This window comes from Bos indicus x Bos taurus, chromosome 6 (genome assembly GCF_003369695.1).
Source record: "Bos indicus x Bos taurus breed Angus x Brahman F1 hybrid chromosome 6, Bos_hybrid_MaternalHap_v2.0, whole genome shotgun sequence".
NCBI classification, from domain to species: Eukaryota; Metazoa; Chordata; class Mammalia; order Artiodactyla; family Bovidae; genus Bos; species Bos indicus x Bos taurus.
The window spans coordinates 99,160,790-99,177,187 of record NC_040081.1 but is presented as its reverse complement, the minus strand read 5'-3'; the positions used below and the strand labels follow the sequence as shown (position 1 = coordinate 99,177,187).

Here is a 16,398-nt window from a genome sequence, read left to right as displayed (position 1 = left end):
GCTCCTTAATGTTCCTTGAATTTTCCTTTCCTCCCTATACCCACTGTCATAGCCTTTGTTTATATTCTTTACCACTTACCTGGACTTCATAGATTGTAATTTTTATTTTGTTGTTGTCCATTTACCCTCCCAGAAGTCTTAAGTTCCCACTCATGATACTTGTATTTTTGTAATCTGGACCCTACTACCTAAAAATTGAAAAGGGAATAATGAGTTAAGTGAATAATAATGGAGAATTTGGAAAGAGGTTAGAATTTAATAGAAAAGTTTGGATTGGGGATATTTCAATAAAAAATGTTTTCTAACTATATCATTCACTGAATATAATTTATAAGACTACAGTAGTTAATATATCATTGGAAATTGTAGTAACATATACATTAGTAATATTAACAATATTACTTTTATAAGCATCTATCCTCTGATCAGCTACAGCTCATTAAGATGCCTAGGTAACTTAAAGTTGTCAGAACCAGTTGGCTCACTAAATATCCTGAAATACCACTGAATGCTGGGTATATCTTAGTTTAAGCCTGAGTCAGAATGTGAAGCTCTCAGAAAAATTTTTCATCTTCTACAGCTCTCAAGAGGATTCAGTCTATTAACCAGGGAAGGGAGAGGGAAGAGTTCTTGGTTTCACCCATACCTCTTTATCTTTTCTTTTGCATCCCTTAGTCCATGACGCTAGGCCCATCAGTAGATGTATACTCTGAATCATCATTTAAAAATAAAATCTTGGCTTTTCAGTGTATGAAAATATTTTAAGATTCCAAAAGTATGATGTTTTATTTGTGCTTGTTTCTTAAAATAATACAAACTTTTAATTGTTGGTATATTATATGAGTTTGTCCTGAAAACCACTGGGTCTGCATTAAAGTAAATGGTTAAGATTAGCTCTTTTTTAAAAAGTTTTCTTGGGTTGTGGGGAGGAATGAGTTTTTAACATCTGGATTTCTGCTGCTGTCCCATCTTCTTTTGAATTCTTATAAAAGATAAATTAATTTTAACTATTTTAGCATTAAGTTAGTACTTAACGCGTTATATCCTGGCATGATATGGCAACATACTCGGTAGCAGAGGCAAGCCAGATTAGAGTCAAGAAATGATTGCAAATGTTAGCAGATCCCCAGAGCGAAAGAAAATATCTTTCCAATTAAAAAAGAAAAAATTTTCCACTCCACAAATCACTTTGTTACCAACAGTCGTCAGCTAAAGGTCAAGGCTGTACAACTACAAAGTAAGAACAAATAGTTGCCCCCCTTGTATCACTGAACAGAGCATAAAGCAAAAATAAACTGTTTAATTTTCTTTTTTATTTTTCTAAGTCTATAATTGAATGCACGTTAAACTATGATTTTAAAAGATGTTTTATAACAGACCATAATGGGTAGTATTCAACTAATCTCTTTTTTTGTCTGTCGTAAATTTATTTTACAGTCTATTTATTTTTCATTTCATTAGTTATCATAACTTTGATTATGACCGTGCATCTTGAGCAGAAATGAGTGAAATATGTCCCAGGTTTTACTTTTTACTACAGTTAAGTTATTCAATGAATAAGGTATTTTTATTTACATCATCATCATAATAGTCTGGGCTTCCCAGGTGACTCAGTGGTAAAGAATCCGCCTGCCGACGCAGAAGACATGGGTTCAATCCCTGGGTCAGGAAGACCCCCCTGGAGAAGGAAATGCAACCATCTCCAGTGTTCCTGCCTGGGAAATCCCATGGACAGAAGAGCCTGGCAGGAGACAGACCACAGGGTCGCAGGAGTCAGATGCAACTTAGTGACTGCACAACAGCAAGATGTTAGCCCAACAGAGTGGAAGTCTCAATGTGAATAACTGTAGAATGAGGATGATGATGAGTTTTCAATTTCTTCCCCCTCCTCCTTCAGTTGATGATTTTAGTGAAGAATCCTCTTTCTATGAGATTCTGCCATGCTGTGCTCGCTTCCGTTGTGGAGAACTGATCGTTGAGGGACAGTGGCATCACCTGGTTCTGGTGATGAGCAAAGGGATGCTGAAGAACAGCACTGCAACCCTCTACATCGACGGCCAGCTTGTCAGCACTGTGAAGGTGAGCGTGCTCAGAAACCCACCTTACAAGACAGTTCAGTGGTGTGTGCAAAGCATTTATGTGTGTGTTTGCAAGCGTATTTTTTTAAAATACTGGCTTAATTTTAATTTGTCCTTCAGTGCCCATTTAAAACAGCATGTGAGAGTCATGTGGCAGGCTAATTCATGTCACTTTATTAGAAAGGAAGGAGGTGTTACAAGGTACTGAAGGTGTTAGTGAATAGCACGGTGCTTGAGCACTGAAGGACAAGGACAGTGCAAGAGCACTGAAGGACAAGCACTTGCTGGATTGGAAAGTGCTTTTTCACCATAGAGAAACCAGTTGGATGGCTGGAAACCAGATTTGTTGTTCTTGTTATTCAGTCGCTAAGTTGTGTCTGACTCTTTGCAACCCTCTGGACTGTAGCCCGCCAGGCTCCTCTGTGGGATTTCTCAGGCAAGAATACTGGAGCCAGCTGCCATTTCCTTCTTCAGGGGATCTTCCCGACCCGAGGATCGAACCCTCATCTCCTGCATTGGCAAGTGGGTTCTTTACCAGCTGAGCCAAGAGGAAGCCCCTAGATGCCTCAATAAACAATGAACACACTATTTTGTCACTTCATTTTTACTACTGTGTGCAGTCCAGTAGATTCCATTTTCCTTTAGAGTTTGAATGGTTTTTATTCATATTTGTTTTCAGATCAACAGAATTAGTCCCTGAAAATAATATTGGGTGTTTCCTTATTGTTTGTTGAATGAATGAATGAATGAATGCATACACATTACTCTCGATAGCTATAGTACAGTTTTCAGAAGAGAGGCAAGAGAGTTGAGTAACCAGTAAAGAATCCAAAGGTCCTTTTTTAAGTCAGGATGAATTTTGCATGTTACTTTCTACCGAACTGTGTTTGCTGCTACTGCTGCTGCGTCGCTTCAGTCATGTCCGACTCTGTGCGACCCCATAGACGGCAGCCCACCAGGCTTCCTGTCCCTAGGATTCTCCAGGCAAGAATACTGGAGTGGGTTGCCATTTCCTTCTCCAGTGCATGAAAGTGAAAAGTGAAAGTGAAGTCGCTCAGTCGTGTCCAACTCTATCGACCCCATGGACTGCAGCCTACCAGGCTCCTCCGTCCATGGGATTTTCCAGGCAAAAGTACTGGGGTGGGGTGCCACTTTAGCAAGCTCTTAAAGTTCTTTAACTTTGAAAAGATGGTATCCATTTTTATAGAGATATCACTTGAAAGAAGCAACAAAGATGAATCGGGCCTTTTCCGAATTGAAGTTTAAAAAGTAGTGAAATGGGCCGCCTTTGAATACATTTCCTTCCTTAAAGATATTTTACTGTGACATTGTTTCAACATGATAAATCCTGAAATGAACTCTGTGGGAATAGTCATATGTTTTCTTCGTATACAGGATTGCATTTGAAATGGGCTTGTAGATTCTTTAGAAGGTTGCTTCTTCATTATTTGTAGTATTAATATTATTGAAAATAAAAATGTCTAACTTGTAGGATTGTGAAGTAGGAAATTTATTACTGATACATTGATATCATCAAGTCACAGTCCTGTGAAACTAACCTTAGGTCAAATGTTGGTCTTCATACTCCTACTCTTAACATCACAAGGAACTATTCTTTAATGCACAGAATAATAGGTGTGATCTGAAGCTGGGACAGTGTTAAGACAAAACAATCTATGGAAATGTTGCACACACTTGTCAACAGATGAGAGCTGCCTGTGCTGTAAGAAGCTACTTGATTTCCTGATCTCTTACACTGCATAATTATATGTTTATTGTAATAATTGAATGACAGTTTAAGCATCTTGTCAGTAAACAGTAGTATAATTTCAAATCTAAAAATATATTTTTCATTGAGATTAAACTGTGTGTATAAATTATAACCCCCTTCATGGATCACAGCCTTGTCATGGAGAAGGGGTTCGCATAACTCAATGGAGCTATGAGTCATGCCATGCAGGGCCACCCAAGACAGATGGGTCATGGCGAAGAGACGTCAAGGGAATATTTTATGCAAGGATGGGCTTGATAAAGGACAGAAATGGTAAGGACCTAACACAAGCAGCAGAGATTATAAAAAGGTGGTAAGAGTCCACAGACGAACTATAAAAGAAAGGGCTTAATGACCTGGATAACCATGATGGTGCAGTCACTCACCTAGAGCCAGACATCCTGGAATGGGAAGTTAAGTTGGCCTTAGGAAGCATTACTATGAACAAAGCTAGTGAGGTAACAGAATTCCAGCTGAGCTATTTAAAATCATAAAAGATGATGCTGTATTTTAACAGCATTTAACATTTTAGTTACACTCAACATGTCAGCAAATTTGGAAAACTCAACAGTGGCCATAGGACTAGAAAAGGTCAGTTTTCATTCCAATCCCAAAGAAAGGCAATGCCAAAGAATGTTGAAACTACTGTATAATTGTGCTCATTTCCCATGCTATGCTCAAAATTCTTCAAGATAGGTCTCAGCAGTATGTGAACCAAGAACTCCCAGATCTACAAGCTGGATTTAGGAAAAGCAGAGGAACCAGAGACCAAATTGCCAACATCTGTTGAATCATAGAAAAAGGAAAGGAGTTCCAAAAAAACATCTGCTTCTGCTTCACATCTGACTGCACTAAAGCCTTTGACTGTGTGGATCACAACAAGAGGAAAAGTCTTAAAGAGATCGGACTATGAGACCACCTCACCTGGCTCCTTAGAAACCTGTATGTGGGTTAAGAAGCAACAGTGAGAACCAGAACTAGTAACAACAGACTGGTTCAAAATTGGGAAAGGGGTGCAACAAAGCTATATATTGTCACCCTGCTTATTTAACTTATATGCAGAGTACATCATGGGAAATGCTGAGCTGAGTGAATCACAAGCTGAAATCAAGATTGCCAGGAGAAATATCAACAACCTTATATATGCTGATGATACCACTCTAATGGAGAAAGTAAAGAACTAAAGAGGCTTTTGATGAAGGAGAAAGAGAAGACTGAAAAGGCTAGCTTGAAACCCAGCATTCAAAAACCTAAGATCATAGCATCCGGTCCCATCACTTCATGGCAGTTAGAAGAGGGGAAAGTGGGAGCAGTGACAGATTTTATTTCCTTGGACTCCAGAATCACTACAGACAGTGACTACCGCCTTGAAATTAAAAGACGCTTCCTCCTTAGAAGGAAAGCTATGACAAACCTAGACAGTGTATTAAAAAGCAGAGACATCACTTTGCCGACAAACATCCGTATAATCAAAGCTATGGTTTTTCCATTAGTCATATACAGATGTAAAAATTGGATCATAAAAAAGGCTGAGCACTGAAGAATCGATGATTTTGAGTTGTAGTGCTGGAGAAGACTCTTGAGAGTCCCTTGGACATGAAAGAAATCAAACCAGTTGTTCATAAAGGAAATCAATCCGGAATATTCATTGCAAGTAGTGATACTGGAACTGAGGCTCTAATACTTTGGCCACATGATACAAAGAGGAGCTCATTGGAAAAGACCCTGATGCGGGGAAAGATTGAGGTGCAAAAGGATCAGGTGGTGGCAGAGAATGAGATGGTTAGATGGCATCACCGACTCAATGGACACGAGTTTGTGCAAACTCTAGGAGAAGGTGGAGGCATGCTGCAGTCCATGGTGTCACAAAGTGTTGGAGTGACTGAATGGCAGTAATGGCACAAATTATTTAATACTCATTTTTCTAAGATTTGTATAGCACTTTACTCATTCATAATAAAACTCTTAATGCAATTTTATTCAACACACTCACATTGCAAGTGTTATAACTAATTGCAAGACTGCCTGCCTAACCATAGTTGGAAAGTTCTTTTTATATCAACCTGAAAATTCCATAACAGCATCATTAATTTCATTTGCAAACCAGAGAGTAGTAGTGTCTCTATATTTGTCTGTTGCCCTTTCTAGCATTAGGTGGTTTATCTGTATTACAGAGTTTAGTTACAAATTTCCATCTTGCGCATCCGTTTCTAGAATCTTGGCCTGCTTTTATCTTTCCCAGCTCAACAACATTTGTATATTTATAAAGTTGTATGGCCCTGGATAATGAAAATCTTCATTTGAAAAATGATTATTTTCCTAGTGACAGTGTTTGGGGTTGACTCTCACAAATTTGCTTTCCTTTTCTTTACAGCTTCATTATGTTCACAGTACTCCCGGGGGCTCAGGCTCTGCAAACCCACCAGTGGTTAGTACAGTCTATGCCTACATTGGTACTCCGCCTGCCCAGCGCCAAATTGCTTCATTGGTTTGGCGCCTGGGACCTACACACTTTCTAGAAGAAGTATTACCTCCTTCAAATGTTACTACCATTTATGAACTAGGACCAAATTATGTGGGAAGCTTTCAGGCCGTATGTATGCCATGTGAGTAACTTATTCTTTGTTCTTAAAATCATGTAAGACTTACCTCCTGTGATATAAATGTGTGAATAAGTGCATACGTGTAGATAAGATTATACATTACGTTTGTCTAATAAAAGGGCCTTCTCCTCTGCGTTCAGCATGAAACTTGACCCCTCTCTGCTATTCAGAATGCTCTCCTCCACTAATCATCCCGTCCATTCTTGTTTCTTGTCTTCATGTCTGATCACTAGTTTTCCAGTTTCTTTTCTTGGCTCCAAGATGTGGGTGTGTACTTTTAACAGTCTAACCCCAACCTTCTTCTCTCTGTCATTTCTCCTATTACACGAAGCCGTTTAAAATGTATGTCCTTTGGGAAAAGGAAAGAAGGAAGAGTCTGACAAACACACACATAACATTGTTTAGCTTGGACCAGTTAGCATCAGTTTGCCTCGTCTCTTTATTCCTGCAGTCCACTCCTGTTATCCTTTATTCCAAAAGGAATTTAGAATCAGAGCGCTGATGTTAAGCTCAGTTCTTTGGTAGTGCTCTTTCCAGATGCTACCTTCCCTTCCCTCATTCTCATTCTGCCAAAGTTTTAAGTAGATTTGGGACAAGTATACGATGAATGATAATAGTACTATGACTATGTAATTTTGCTTTCACTTAGTTTCTTGATTCAGATAATATCTAATAATAGCTAACACTGACTAAGCACTTAATATGTGCTGAATAAATTGATACCCAAGAAGGACATAGCTGTTCTGGGCCCCTCACAAGTATCCATTCGTCTCCTCAAAACACCAGGACTCAGGAACTATTGTTATCATCCGTGTTGTATAGATGAGGGAAATGAGGTGCAGAGATGTATAGGTCATGCAGCTTTTAAGTGAGAAAGCAGAGGTTCACACTAAGTCACCTTCTTCAGAACTACTCTGCTGTGTCTACTAGAGGAATAAAGAGAGGCGTATATGAGAGCTCTCACTGGGGAGGAGACCTAATGCTACAGAGCTCACATGTTCCACTCATTCACTTGTTCCTTGGAACCAAGAGAAAGTGTTTTGTAATTCCGTTGGTCATACTTAGAACTCTTCTTCCTTTACGTTGTGCTGCATATATAAAGTATATTTTAAGAGTAAAACTTGGGATGCAAAGCTTTATGTTATTTAGTCGCTAAGTCATGTGCAACTCTTGAGACCCCATGGACTGTAGCCTGCCAGGCTCCTCTGTCCATGGGATTCCCCAGGCCAGAATACTGGAGTGGGTTGCCATTTCTTTCTCCAGGCAAAGCTTTGTTGACTGGGTGATTTTTCCTTATTTTCTAATTAAAGAAATAAATGAAGAGCTGGAAATTAAGTAAAACAGTTTCTAAATTTTAGCTCCTTGTTCCACTTTAAAAGATTTTCAAGGCTATCCATTTAAAAATAATGATAAGAATTAAAAAATTGTCTTAGGATCAAGAGAAAAGCTGATAATTTTGAAAAGGATTATTCTTCTTTTGAAGGTAAAGATGCAAAATCTGAAGGTGTGGTCCCATCTCCTGTGTCATTAGTACCAGAGGAAAAGGTGTCATTCGGCCTCTATGCACTGTCCGTATCCGCCTTGACAGTGGCGAGAATCCGGAAGGTGTACAACAAGCTGGACAGCAAAGCCATCGCTAAGCAGGTAAGCAGAATGATTTCCCAATGGGTCACGGCTGATGCTCCCTGCAAAGGTGTTCCAGAGCTTTCTCTGGCACCCCCCTCCCTCCCCGCCGCCAAGCAGGAGTGGTTGCTAAAAACAGCATTTTTCATGTATTACTTTGGTTTATTTTGCTTTGGATTTAAGCCACAACATTTTTAGCCATTTAGTGTAATCTGGAAGAGTGAGAATTTCCTTCCAAGTGCCCAGTTTATATTCTTATATTTTCATTGGCAATTAATAAATTGAACCTTAGGAAACTAAAGAACAGAACTGCTATTTTAATTTTTTTTTTTTTTGGATAACTTACTAAACACCGGGCACCATTTTGTTCAGGACACAGCAGTAGATGAAGAGTAAATCCCTGCCTTTATTAACGTTCTTACATTCTAATGGAAGAGACAGACAGTAATAACGAAAGAAATAACCTGATCATAGAGTCTGTTGGAAGACGAAGAGTGCTATAGAAAAACCAAGCCGGAAAGGGGAGAGAGAGGCTGATAGTTTCAGTGGGAGGGTCGGAGGAGGCCTCCCTGAGAAGGCGAAATTGGAGCAGTCTTGAGAGAGAGAAGGCGGCAAAGAATGATGTATGTATGGGGGGAGGGGAGTGGAGTGTGCATTCCAGGGATACTAGTGCTGAGGCCCTGAGGGGACAGTACAGGCCTGCCAGAGAGGCAGGTGTGGCCAGAACGACGGGAGAGAAGGCCTGGGTAGTAGGCCAGGAGAAAGTGGGGTCCCTTGTTCTGATCCGAAGAAAACTATAGGAAGAGTAGTTTGGGGGCCGGTGAGGGAGATGTTGAGAATTATGTTTTGGAAAACTTTGGTGTCTCCAAGAGGCTTCTCAAAGCCTCGTGAAAATAGGAGTCGGTTCAAGGGAGAGGTTTGAATGCTAGGGTTGTTCCTGCTGCTGCTGCTAAATCGCTTCAGTCGTGTCCGACTCTGTGTGACCCCATAGACGGCAGCCACCAGGCTCCCCCATTTCTGGGATACTCCAGGCAAGAACACTGGAGTGGGTTGCCATTTCCTTCTCCAATGCATGAAAGTGAAAAGTGAAAGTGAAGTTGCTCAGTCGTGTCCGACTCTTCGAGACCCCATGGACTGCAGCCTACCAAGCTCTTCCGCCCATGGGATTTTCCAGGCAAGAGTACTGGAGTGGGGTGCCATTGCCTTCTCCGAGGGTTGTTCCTAGGTGGTGTTAAAGCCACGAGGCTAGGTGCAGTCACCAAAGAGGAGATGCAGGTAGAGAAGAGGAAAGGTTTACAGACAGAGATCTGGCACATTCCAGTGTCACGGCCCTGGGGGGATGATGAAGAGCCAGCAGGGAAGACTAAGGAGCCAGCCCGAAAGGAGAAAGCGAGGAGAGTCTGGTGTTGAAGGCAGAGATTTGCTGTGGCGGACGTGTCAGAGCAGTCAAGAAGGGTGAAGGCTGAGGACTGACTGTCAGGTTTAGGAAGGTGGAGTCGTCAGTGAGCTTGACAAGACATTTTGGCTGTTGAGGGGAGGCAAAGCCAAGGGGAAGGAAATCAAGAGGCTGGAAGGAAAGGATTTGGGAATAGTAAGTACTGACAAGCTCTTAAGCCAGAGGCTTGCCTGTGAATAGATATATCTCTCTGCTGAGAAACATAAACCACATAAATTTAGTTCTACAGATAACAACAGAATTACGTCTATGAATTACATTTTTTTTTTTGCTTTAAAAGCAAATTGTGTATGTCTGTGCAAAATACATTCTTTTGTGTGGGCATGTTTTATCCATAAACTTTTGAGCAATTTATGTGACATTTATTTGCATACAGTGTGAAACAATTTTTTTTTTGCTTTCATGTCGAACTTGTAAACTTTCCCCTTGCCCCTGTTAGGGTGGATGCGGACAGTGCCTTATATTCATTCTATGATATTCACTGATCAGAAATACTGGGAGGCAGTGAGTGTTGAGAACCTTTACACCACAACCGAGTTTCATTCAGAAGGACTCCAGAGCTGTTCCCCAAGACCCCCTCACCACCTTTCTCTCAGTGGATTGTATTAATATTTCACTTGCTTCCTCCGAGTTTCCACACCTTTGCAAGTATTTGCACGTTTTTAAAAAATGAACGCTCATGTTTTTTTAACATTCTGAAAAGTCGAGAGAGCAAAGTTATGTTCCCCATTCATGTTCTTTTTTCTTTTCCAGTCAGAATGTTGAGACCGTTCCTCTCTCATGACATTTTTTCCTTTCCTGTTTGTTCTTCAGTTAGGCATTTCCTCCCATGAGAACGCCACTCCTGTGAAGCTGATCCACAACTCCGCAGGACACCTCAATGGGCCCGCACGGACAATTGGGGCCAGTCTGATTGGATACTTGGGTGAGTCACATTGCCTTTTCCTTTCAGGCTTCTTTGTGGTGCTGGTTTGGTCACTGAGTCACGAAAACTTTTTGTGACCCCATGCTCTGTAGCCCACCAGACTCCTCTGTCCATGGGATTTCCAAGGCAAGAATATTGAAGTGGGTTGCCGTTTCCTTCTCCAAGGGATCTTCCAAACCCAGGGGCTGAACCCAGGTTTCCTGCATTGCAGGCAGGTTCTTTGCTGCCTGCGCCACTAGGGAAGCCCAGTATATAGTGTGGATTCCTTTTAGAATTAACGAGAAGTGTTATGCCAGTCAGTGTCCCACATGTTTATCAGCCCTTGGCAATTAATGCTCCATCAGCGTCCACGTCTCTGAACTTTTTCTTTTTTGACCATACTGTATTGCTAAAAGTTTCCTTTATGGTAAGGCCCATGGTAGTTTTTCTTTGTTCAGCTCAGGAGATATTTCCTGAGCTCAGCTCTACATTCTTTGCAAAAATATGGCAGCACTGTTGTTGTTCAGCTGCTCAGTCGTGTCCAACTCTTTGCGACCCCGTGGACCACAGCATGCCAGGCTTGCCTGTCCATCACGAACTCCCGGAACCTGCTCAGTGATGCCATCCAACCATCTCACACTCCGTCGTCCCCTTCTCCTCCTGCCTTCAATCTTTCCCAGCAACAGGGTCTTTTCCAATGAGTCAGCTCTTCACATCAGGTGGCTAAAGTACTGGAGCTTCAGCTTTAGCATCAGTCCTTCCAATGAATATTCAGGGTTGATTTCCTTTAGGATTGACTGGTTTGATCTGCTTGTAGTCCAAGGGACTCTCAAGATTCTTCTCCAACACCACAGTTCAGAAGCATCATTTCTTTGGTGCTCAGCCTTCTTTATGGTCCAACTCTTACATCCATACATGACTGCTGGAAAAACCATAGCTTTGACTATACGGACCTTTGTTGTCAAAGTGATTTCTCTACTTTTTAATACCCTGCCTAGGTTTGTCATGGCTTTTCTTCCAAGAAGCAAACGACTTTTAAATTCATGGCTGCAGTCACCATCCACAGTGATTTTTGGAGCCCAACAGAATAAAATCTGTCACTGTTTCCATTTTTTCCCCATCTATTTCCCACAAAGTGATGAGACCGTTTGCCATGATCTTAGTGTTTTGAATGTTGAGTTTTAAGCCAGCTTTTTCACTCTCCTCTTTCACCTTCATCAAGAGGCTCTTTAGTTCCTCTACGCTTTCTGCCATTAGGGTAGTGTGTCATGTACATTTTTGAGGCTATTGATATTTCTCCCTGCAATCTTGATTCCAGCTTGAGCTTCAGCCAGCCCGGCACGTCAAATGATGTGCTCTGCATATTAAGTTGAATAAGCAGAGTGACAGTATACAGCCTTGATCTACTCCTTTCCCAATATCGAACCAGTCTGTTGTTCCATGTCCAGTTCTAACTATTGCTTCTTGATCTGTGGTATAGTAGAAAAAGCAGTGAGTGAAGAGCTCAAAGATTTAGGTTCTAATACTTCATCTGTCACTGTGGATTTATGCCAGACATTGGAGCTCTGTGGATGTCGATTTTTCTTATCTATAAACTGGTAATACTGGCCCTAATTGCCTTAGATGGTAGTTTTTAAAATCCAACTCCATGCTATATAAAAGCATTGTGAATGCTACAAGACACACAAAAATATAAAATGCATATTGGCTTTGTTTTTTTAAGAAACTCAATTTTGATCAGTAGGCAGATGACATTCAAACAATGCCTTTAAAAAAAAAGGTTAAGAATGTAGATAATTGTTACAAAGTTAGTTCCAATACTGTGTTTACCATGCTTTTCAAGGTCACCGATGTACTGTTACTCATATTACATAACTGAGAGAAGCTTTGAGCAATAATGTGGAATGTGGTTTTTTGACTTTTTTATGGGCTTCCCAAGCCTATCAGTGTAGGAGCCACAGGAAATGCGGGTTCGATCCCTGGGTCAAGAAGATCCCCTGGAGGAGGAAATGGCAACTCACTCCAGTGTTCTTGCCTGGGAAATCCCATGGACAGAGCAGCCTTGCGGGCTATAGTCCATAGGGTCGCAAAAGAGTTGGATGCAACTTAGTGACTAAAAACAAATAATGCGTAATTAATGAATAGTTCTTAAGATGATTTATTCAGTTCTTGTTTACAATGGGGAATTTATTTTAACTACTTTCCACTGTCTTTTAATCAGGAGTAAGAACATTTGTTCCTAAGCCTGTTGCCACTACTTTGCAGTACGTTGGTGGGGCCGCAGCCATCCTGGGCCTGGTAGCCATGGCTTCTGATGTGGAAGGGCTGTATGCAGCGGTCAAGGCCCTGGTTTGTGTGGTCAAGAGTAACCCACTAGCCAGCAAAGAAATGGAAAGAATCCGGGGCTACCAGGTTTGTAACAATAAAGCTTGGTCTTCACTTTACTTTGCATTAAAAATCTTATAATTTTCATTGTTAATTCATATTTTTTCAAACTCTGGAAGAATTATATTGTCCAAGTAAACTTTAAAAGTTGGTAGTTCTTATTAATATAAAACACGTTTCAAATAAGAATGTGGGTTGTTAGTTCAGTTATTTTTCTCTACGACAGTAGGAATTAAATAGGGTCAGGACTTCGCTGGTGATCCACTGGTTAAGACTTCGAGCTTCCCATGCATGGGGAACAGATTCCTTCCATGCTCCACAGCATGGGCGAAAAAAAAAGAAATAGGATCGTATTATCACTTGCTCTAGAGATGGCTAAATCAGTCATAATTCCAGGTTCTCCTGGTTTTCCTTGTCTTTCTCCTTCACACCATGTCATCTTTTACCCCCTCTCCTCCCTTATTAGTTAGCTAGGGGATATGAGAGCCACTGTATGTTAAGTTTGTCATTGCTAGTCCTGAAAACACATGTGAGACTAAAAATATGCCCTGTTCACGTATTTACAGTCTCTGCTAGGGATTTAGGCGGAAAGTTGCTTGTAACAAGAGAAATAAGTATTTGGGTCAAGATTAAATTCCTCTAGGGAAGATGAAGTATAAATGCCTTCTCTAACTTTAGCAGTTAGTTCATTGGTAGTAGATAATGTTTACTATGATGTTTTCAGTAGATTTAACTGTACTATTTTGATGTTGTGTTTTGGAAAACTCTTAAAATAACAGTTGCAGCATTGTCTATCATGAAAAAATAGAAATAATCTCAATGTTCCAATAATATGAGAGTGACTAATAATACTATAACCATTCCATATATCATTCAGTCTTTTAAAATTGTAATTATGGAGACAGTGTTGCAAAAGAAAACAATCCTTTTGACAAAATATTATGTAGAGAACAGGAATAGAAAATTATATACATGTGATGGCAACAGCAACTCAAGGTATTTATGTACGAGTAGATTTTATGTAAAAGTGAATAGTTTAATAAGAGAATAATGGGATTACCCTGATTTTCAGATTTCCTATAATGCTATGTTATCATGATGAAAGATTAGAAATCAGTGTAGAAGTCTTAGGAATTGCTCTCCTTAGGGTTCTCATGTGTGTGTATGATGATTGACCAGCAAGCATTGGTATTTTCTTTCAGTTGCTGGCAATGCTGTTTAAGAAGAAACGCTCCCTTCTTAACAGCCACATTCTCCATCTCACTTTTTCCTTGGTGGGAACTGTTGACAGTGGACATGAGACCTCCATTATTCCAAATTCAACAGCTTTCCAGGATCTACTTTGTGATTTTGAAGTATGTATATAAACACTAACCGGTAATACATAATCAATGAACCGATTCCTTTTTTGGTGTATTTATGAGTTAACTATGAAAGCGTTTTCTAAGACATGTTTTTGTTCTATAATTTTATGATTCTCACGTTAATGTCATTAGTAAAACATGCAAAATAGAGTAGTGATCGTGCGTTTTACCAGCGATAATCCATGGTATCAATAGTATAACAGTGAAATGGTGTAATGCATATACCTAACTATAGTCAATTTGCTGTTGCCATTGGCATGACATGAAGCAAACATAATATTTTCAGCAAAAAAAATTTTGGTTACTAGTAGCTGTATAGTGAAATATTCATTTCAGCAAAATTACAAGATTTTTATTTCTACTGACTTACTACCATAATAGCTTCCACTTTGTCCTCTCAAGGCACCACTTAATCACACATATTCTTTCTGTCTTTAATTTCTTGTTCACAGCACTTTGCGCTCTCATCACTATATAAAATCTCCTCCCACAAGACTGGAGGCTTTACAAGGGCAGAGATCGTGTCTGTCTGCATCTTTGTATCCCTACAACCCAGAATAGTGTCTAGTACTCAAGACTTTGCTGTGATGTCTGGCCCTAAATCATCTTCTTTGTAACTTTCGTAAGCTCCATCTTGTCAGTTATTTTAAAGACTGTGTGCCGTAAACATTGTACTGAAACTTTATTTTAAAGCTTATTAGCAGCACTTCTCTAAATAAAAATTCATGGCTCTCCTCTGTTCTTGCTACCCCAGCCTCCACAGCATATAATGCTGCGTTTCCATGTTTCCATTTTCTCGCATGTCCTCCTCTTGCCAGCTTTTAGGCATCACTCACCTGCCTCTTTATCTTATTCACTACTTTCCCCATCATTTTCTGGTGATGGAATTTTCATTTTGTTGTTGTTTAGTCACTAGGTCATGTGTGACTCTTTTGTAACCCCCTAGACTGTAGTCCACCAGGCTCCTCTGTCCATGGGAGTTTTGAGGCAAGAATACTGGAGTGAGTTGCCATTTCTTTCTTCCTGATGCAAGGATGGAACCCGTGTCTCCTACGTTGTATGAAGTTTTCATTACTTTACAGAAAAGTGTCCGCCTTCACTTCTTTATCCTTTCCCTCTGTGTTGTTCTTTTTCCTTTAGATTCTCACCCAGCCCCACAGGCTCATGTCTACGGAGACTTGAAAACCTAAATCTTTAGCTTGATATCTGAATCCAGACATATTTCTAACTTCTTCCTAAATGTTTCCATTTCTGTGTCCCAGCAACACCTACACTGAACGTAACATCCTTTCCCCAAGTCAGTTCTTCCTTTGAACTTCCGTTTCTATTAGTAGCACCACCAATTCTCCCAGTCAGTGAGACTTGAAATTGAAAAATCAACTTCCTCCTCCTTCAGTGTTTATAAACAGCACGAATTAAGGCAGATTGTGCTTCCGCATTTCATGTATCCTGTGTTTTCTGTTTCTCCTGCTACATCCTAATCCAAGCCCTAGTCAGTTCTCCTCTTACTCAAATAGCGATCACTTCTTTTCCCCTTTCTTCAGTCTGTTTTATGTGTTGTTTTTACCTCATTCTTTCCAAGATATAATCATGTAACTTACTAAAAATTTTCAGTGCTCTGTTCTACACAATTAAGTACACATTTCTCAGCCTGATATTCCAAATTCTAATACACAAACCTCTCATTCTATTAGAAAATAATGTTTGAGCCCAGCACTGTATTAGGTGCTAAGAATGTGAAAATTTCAGAAGAGTCCATGCCTCAAGGCGTTTAGTGCATTAGATGAGAAAAGCAAATAGACAGTAAAAAATGTGTGAAAGCATGGAGATAAAGGTATGCAGAGGGTTTCCTTTGTGGCTCAGTGGTAAAGAACCCACCTGCCAGTGTAGGAGACATGGGTTCAAGCCTCGGTTCGGGAAGATCCCCCATGTTACAGGGCAACTAAGCCTGTGCACCTCAGCTACGGACCCTATGCTCTAGGACCCATATGCCACAACGGCTGAAGCCCATGCAGCCTGTGTTCTGCAACAAGAGAAGCCATCACAGTGAGAAGTCTGCACACCCCTGCAAAGGGAAGCCCGTGCTCACCGCAACTAGAAAGCCTGTGCAGCAACAACCCAGTGCAACTAAAATTAAAAAAAAAAAAAAACAAACGAGGTCACGATAATTCTACCATCTCTGTCATTTCTGGGCCTATTTGTAATGATTTTTTT

At 40.4% G+C, this 16,398-nt stretch overlaps 1 protein-coding gene across 3 annotated transcripts in view; it reads left to right on the top strand.

The window, feature by feature from the left end:
- WDFY3 (WD repeat and FYVE domain containing 3) overlaps positions 1–16,398 on the top strand; it is a 283,520-nt gene that overhangs the window by 169,871 nt on the left and 97,251 nt on the right. For all 3 annotated transcript variants that reach the window (XM_027544940.1, XM_027544939.1, XM_027544938.1), the window contains 6 exons: positions 1,898–2,079; positions 6,224–6,455; positions 7,936–8,096; positions 10,345–10,456; positions 12,657–12,847; positions 14,023–14,175. In XM_027544940.1, the coding sequence (XP_027400741.1) occupies positions 1,898–2,079; positions 6,224–6,455; positions 7,936–8,096; positions 10,345–10,456; positions 12,657–12,847; positions 14,023–14,175 (1,031 nt within the window). The remainder of the gene's footprint in view (positions 1–1,897; positions 2,080–6,223; positions 6,456–7,935; positions 8,097–10,344; positions 10,457–12,656; positions 12,848–14,022; positions 14,176–16,398) is intronic.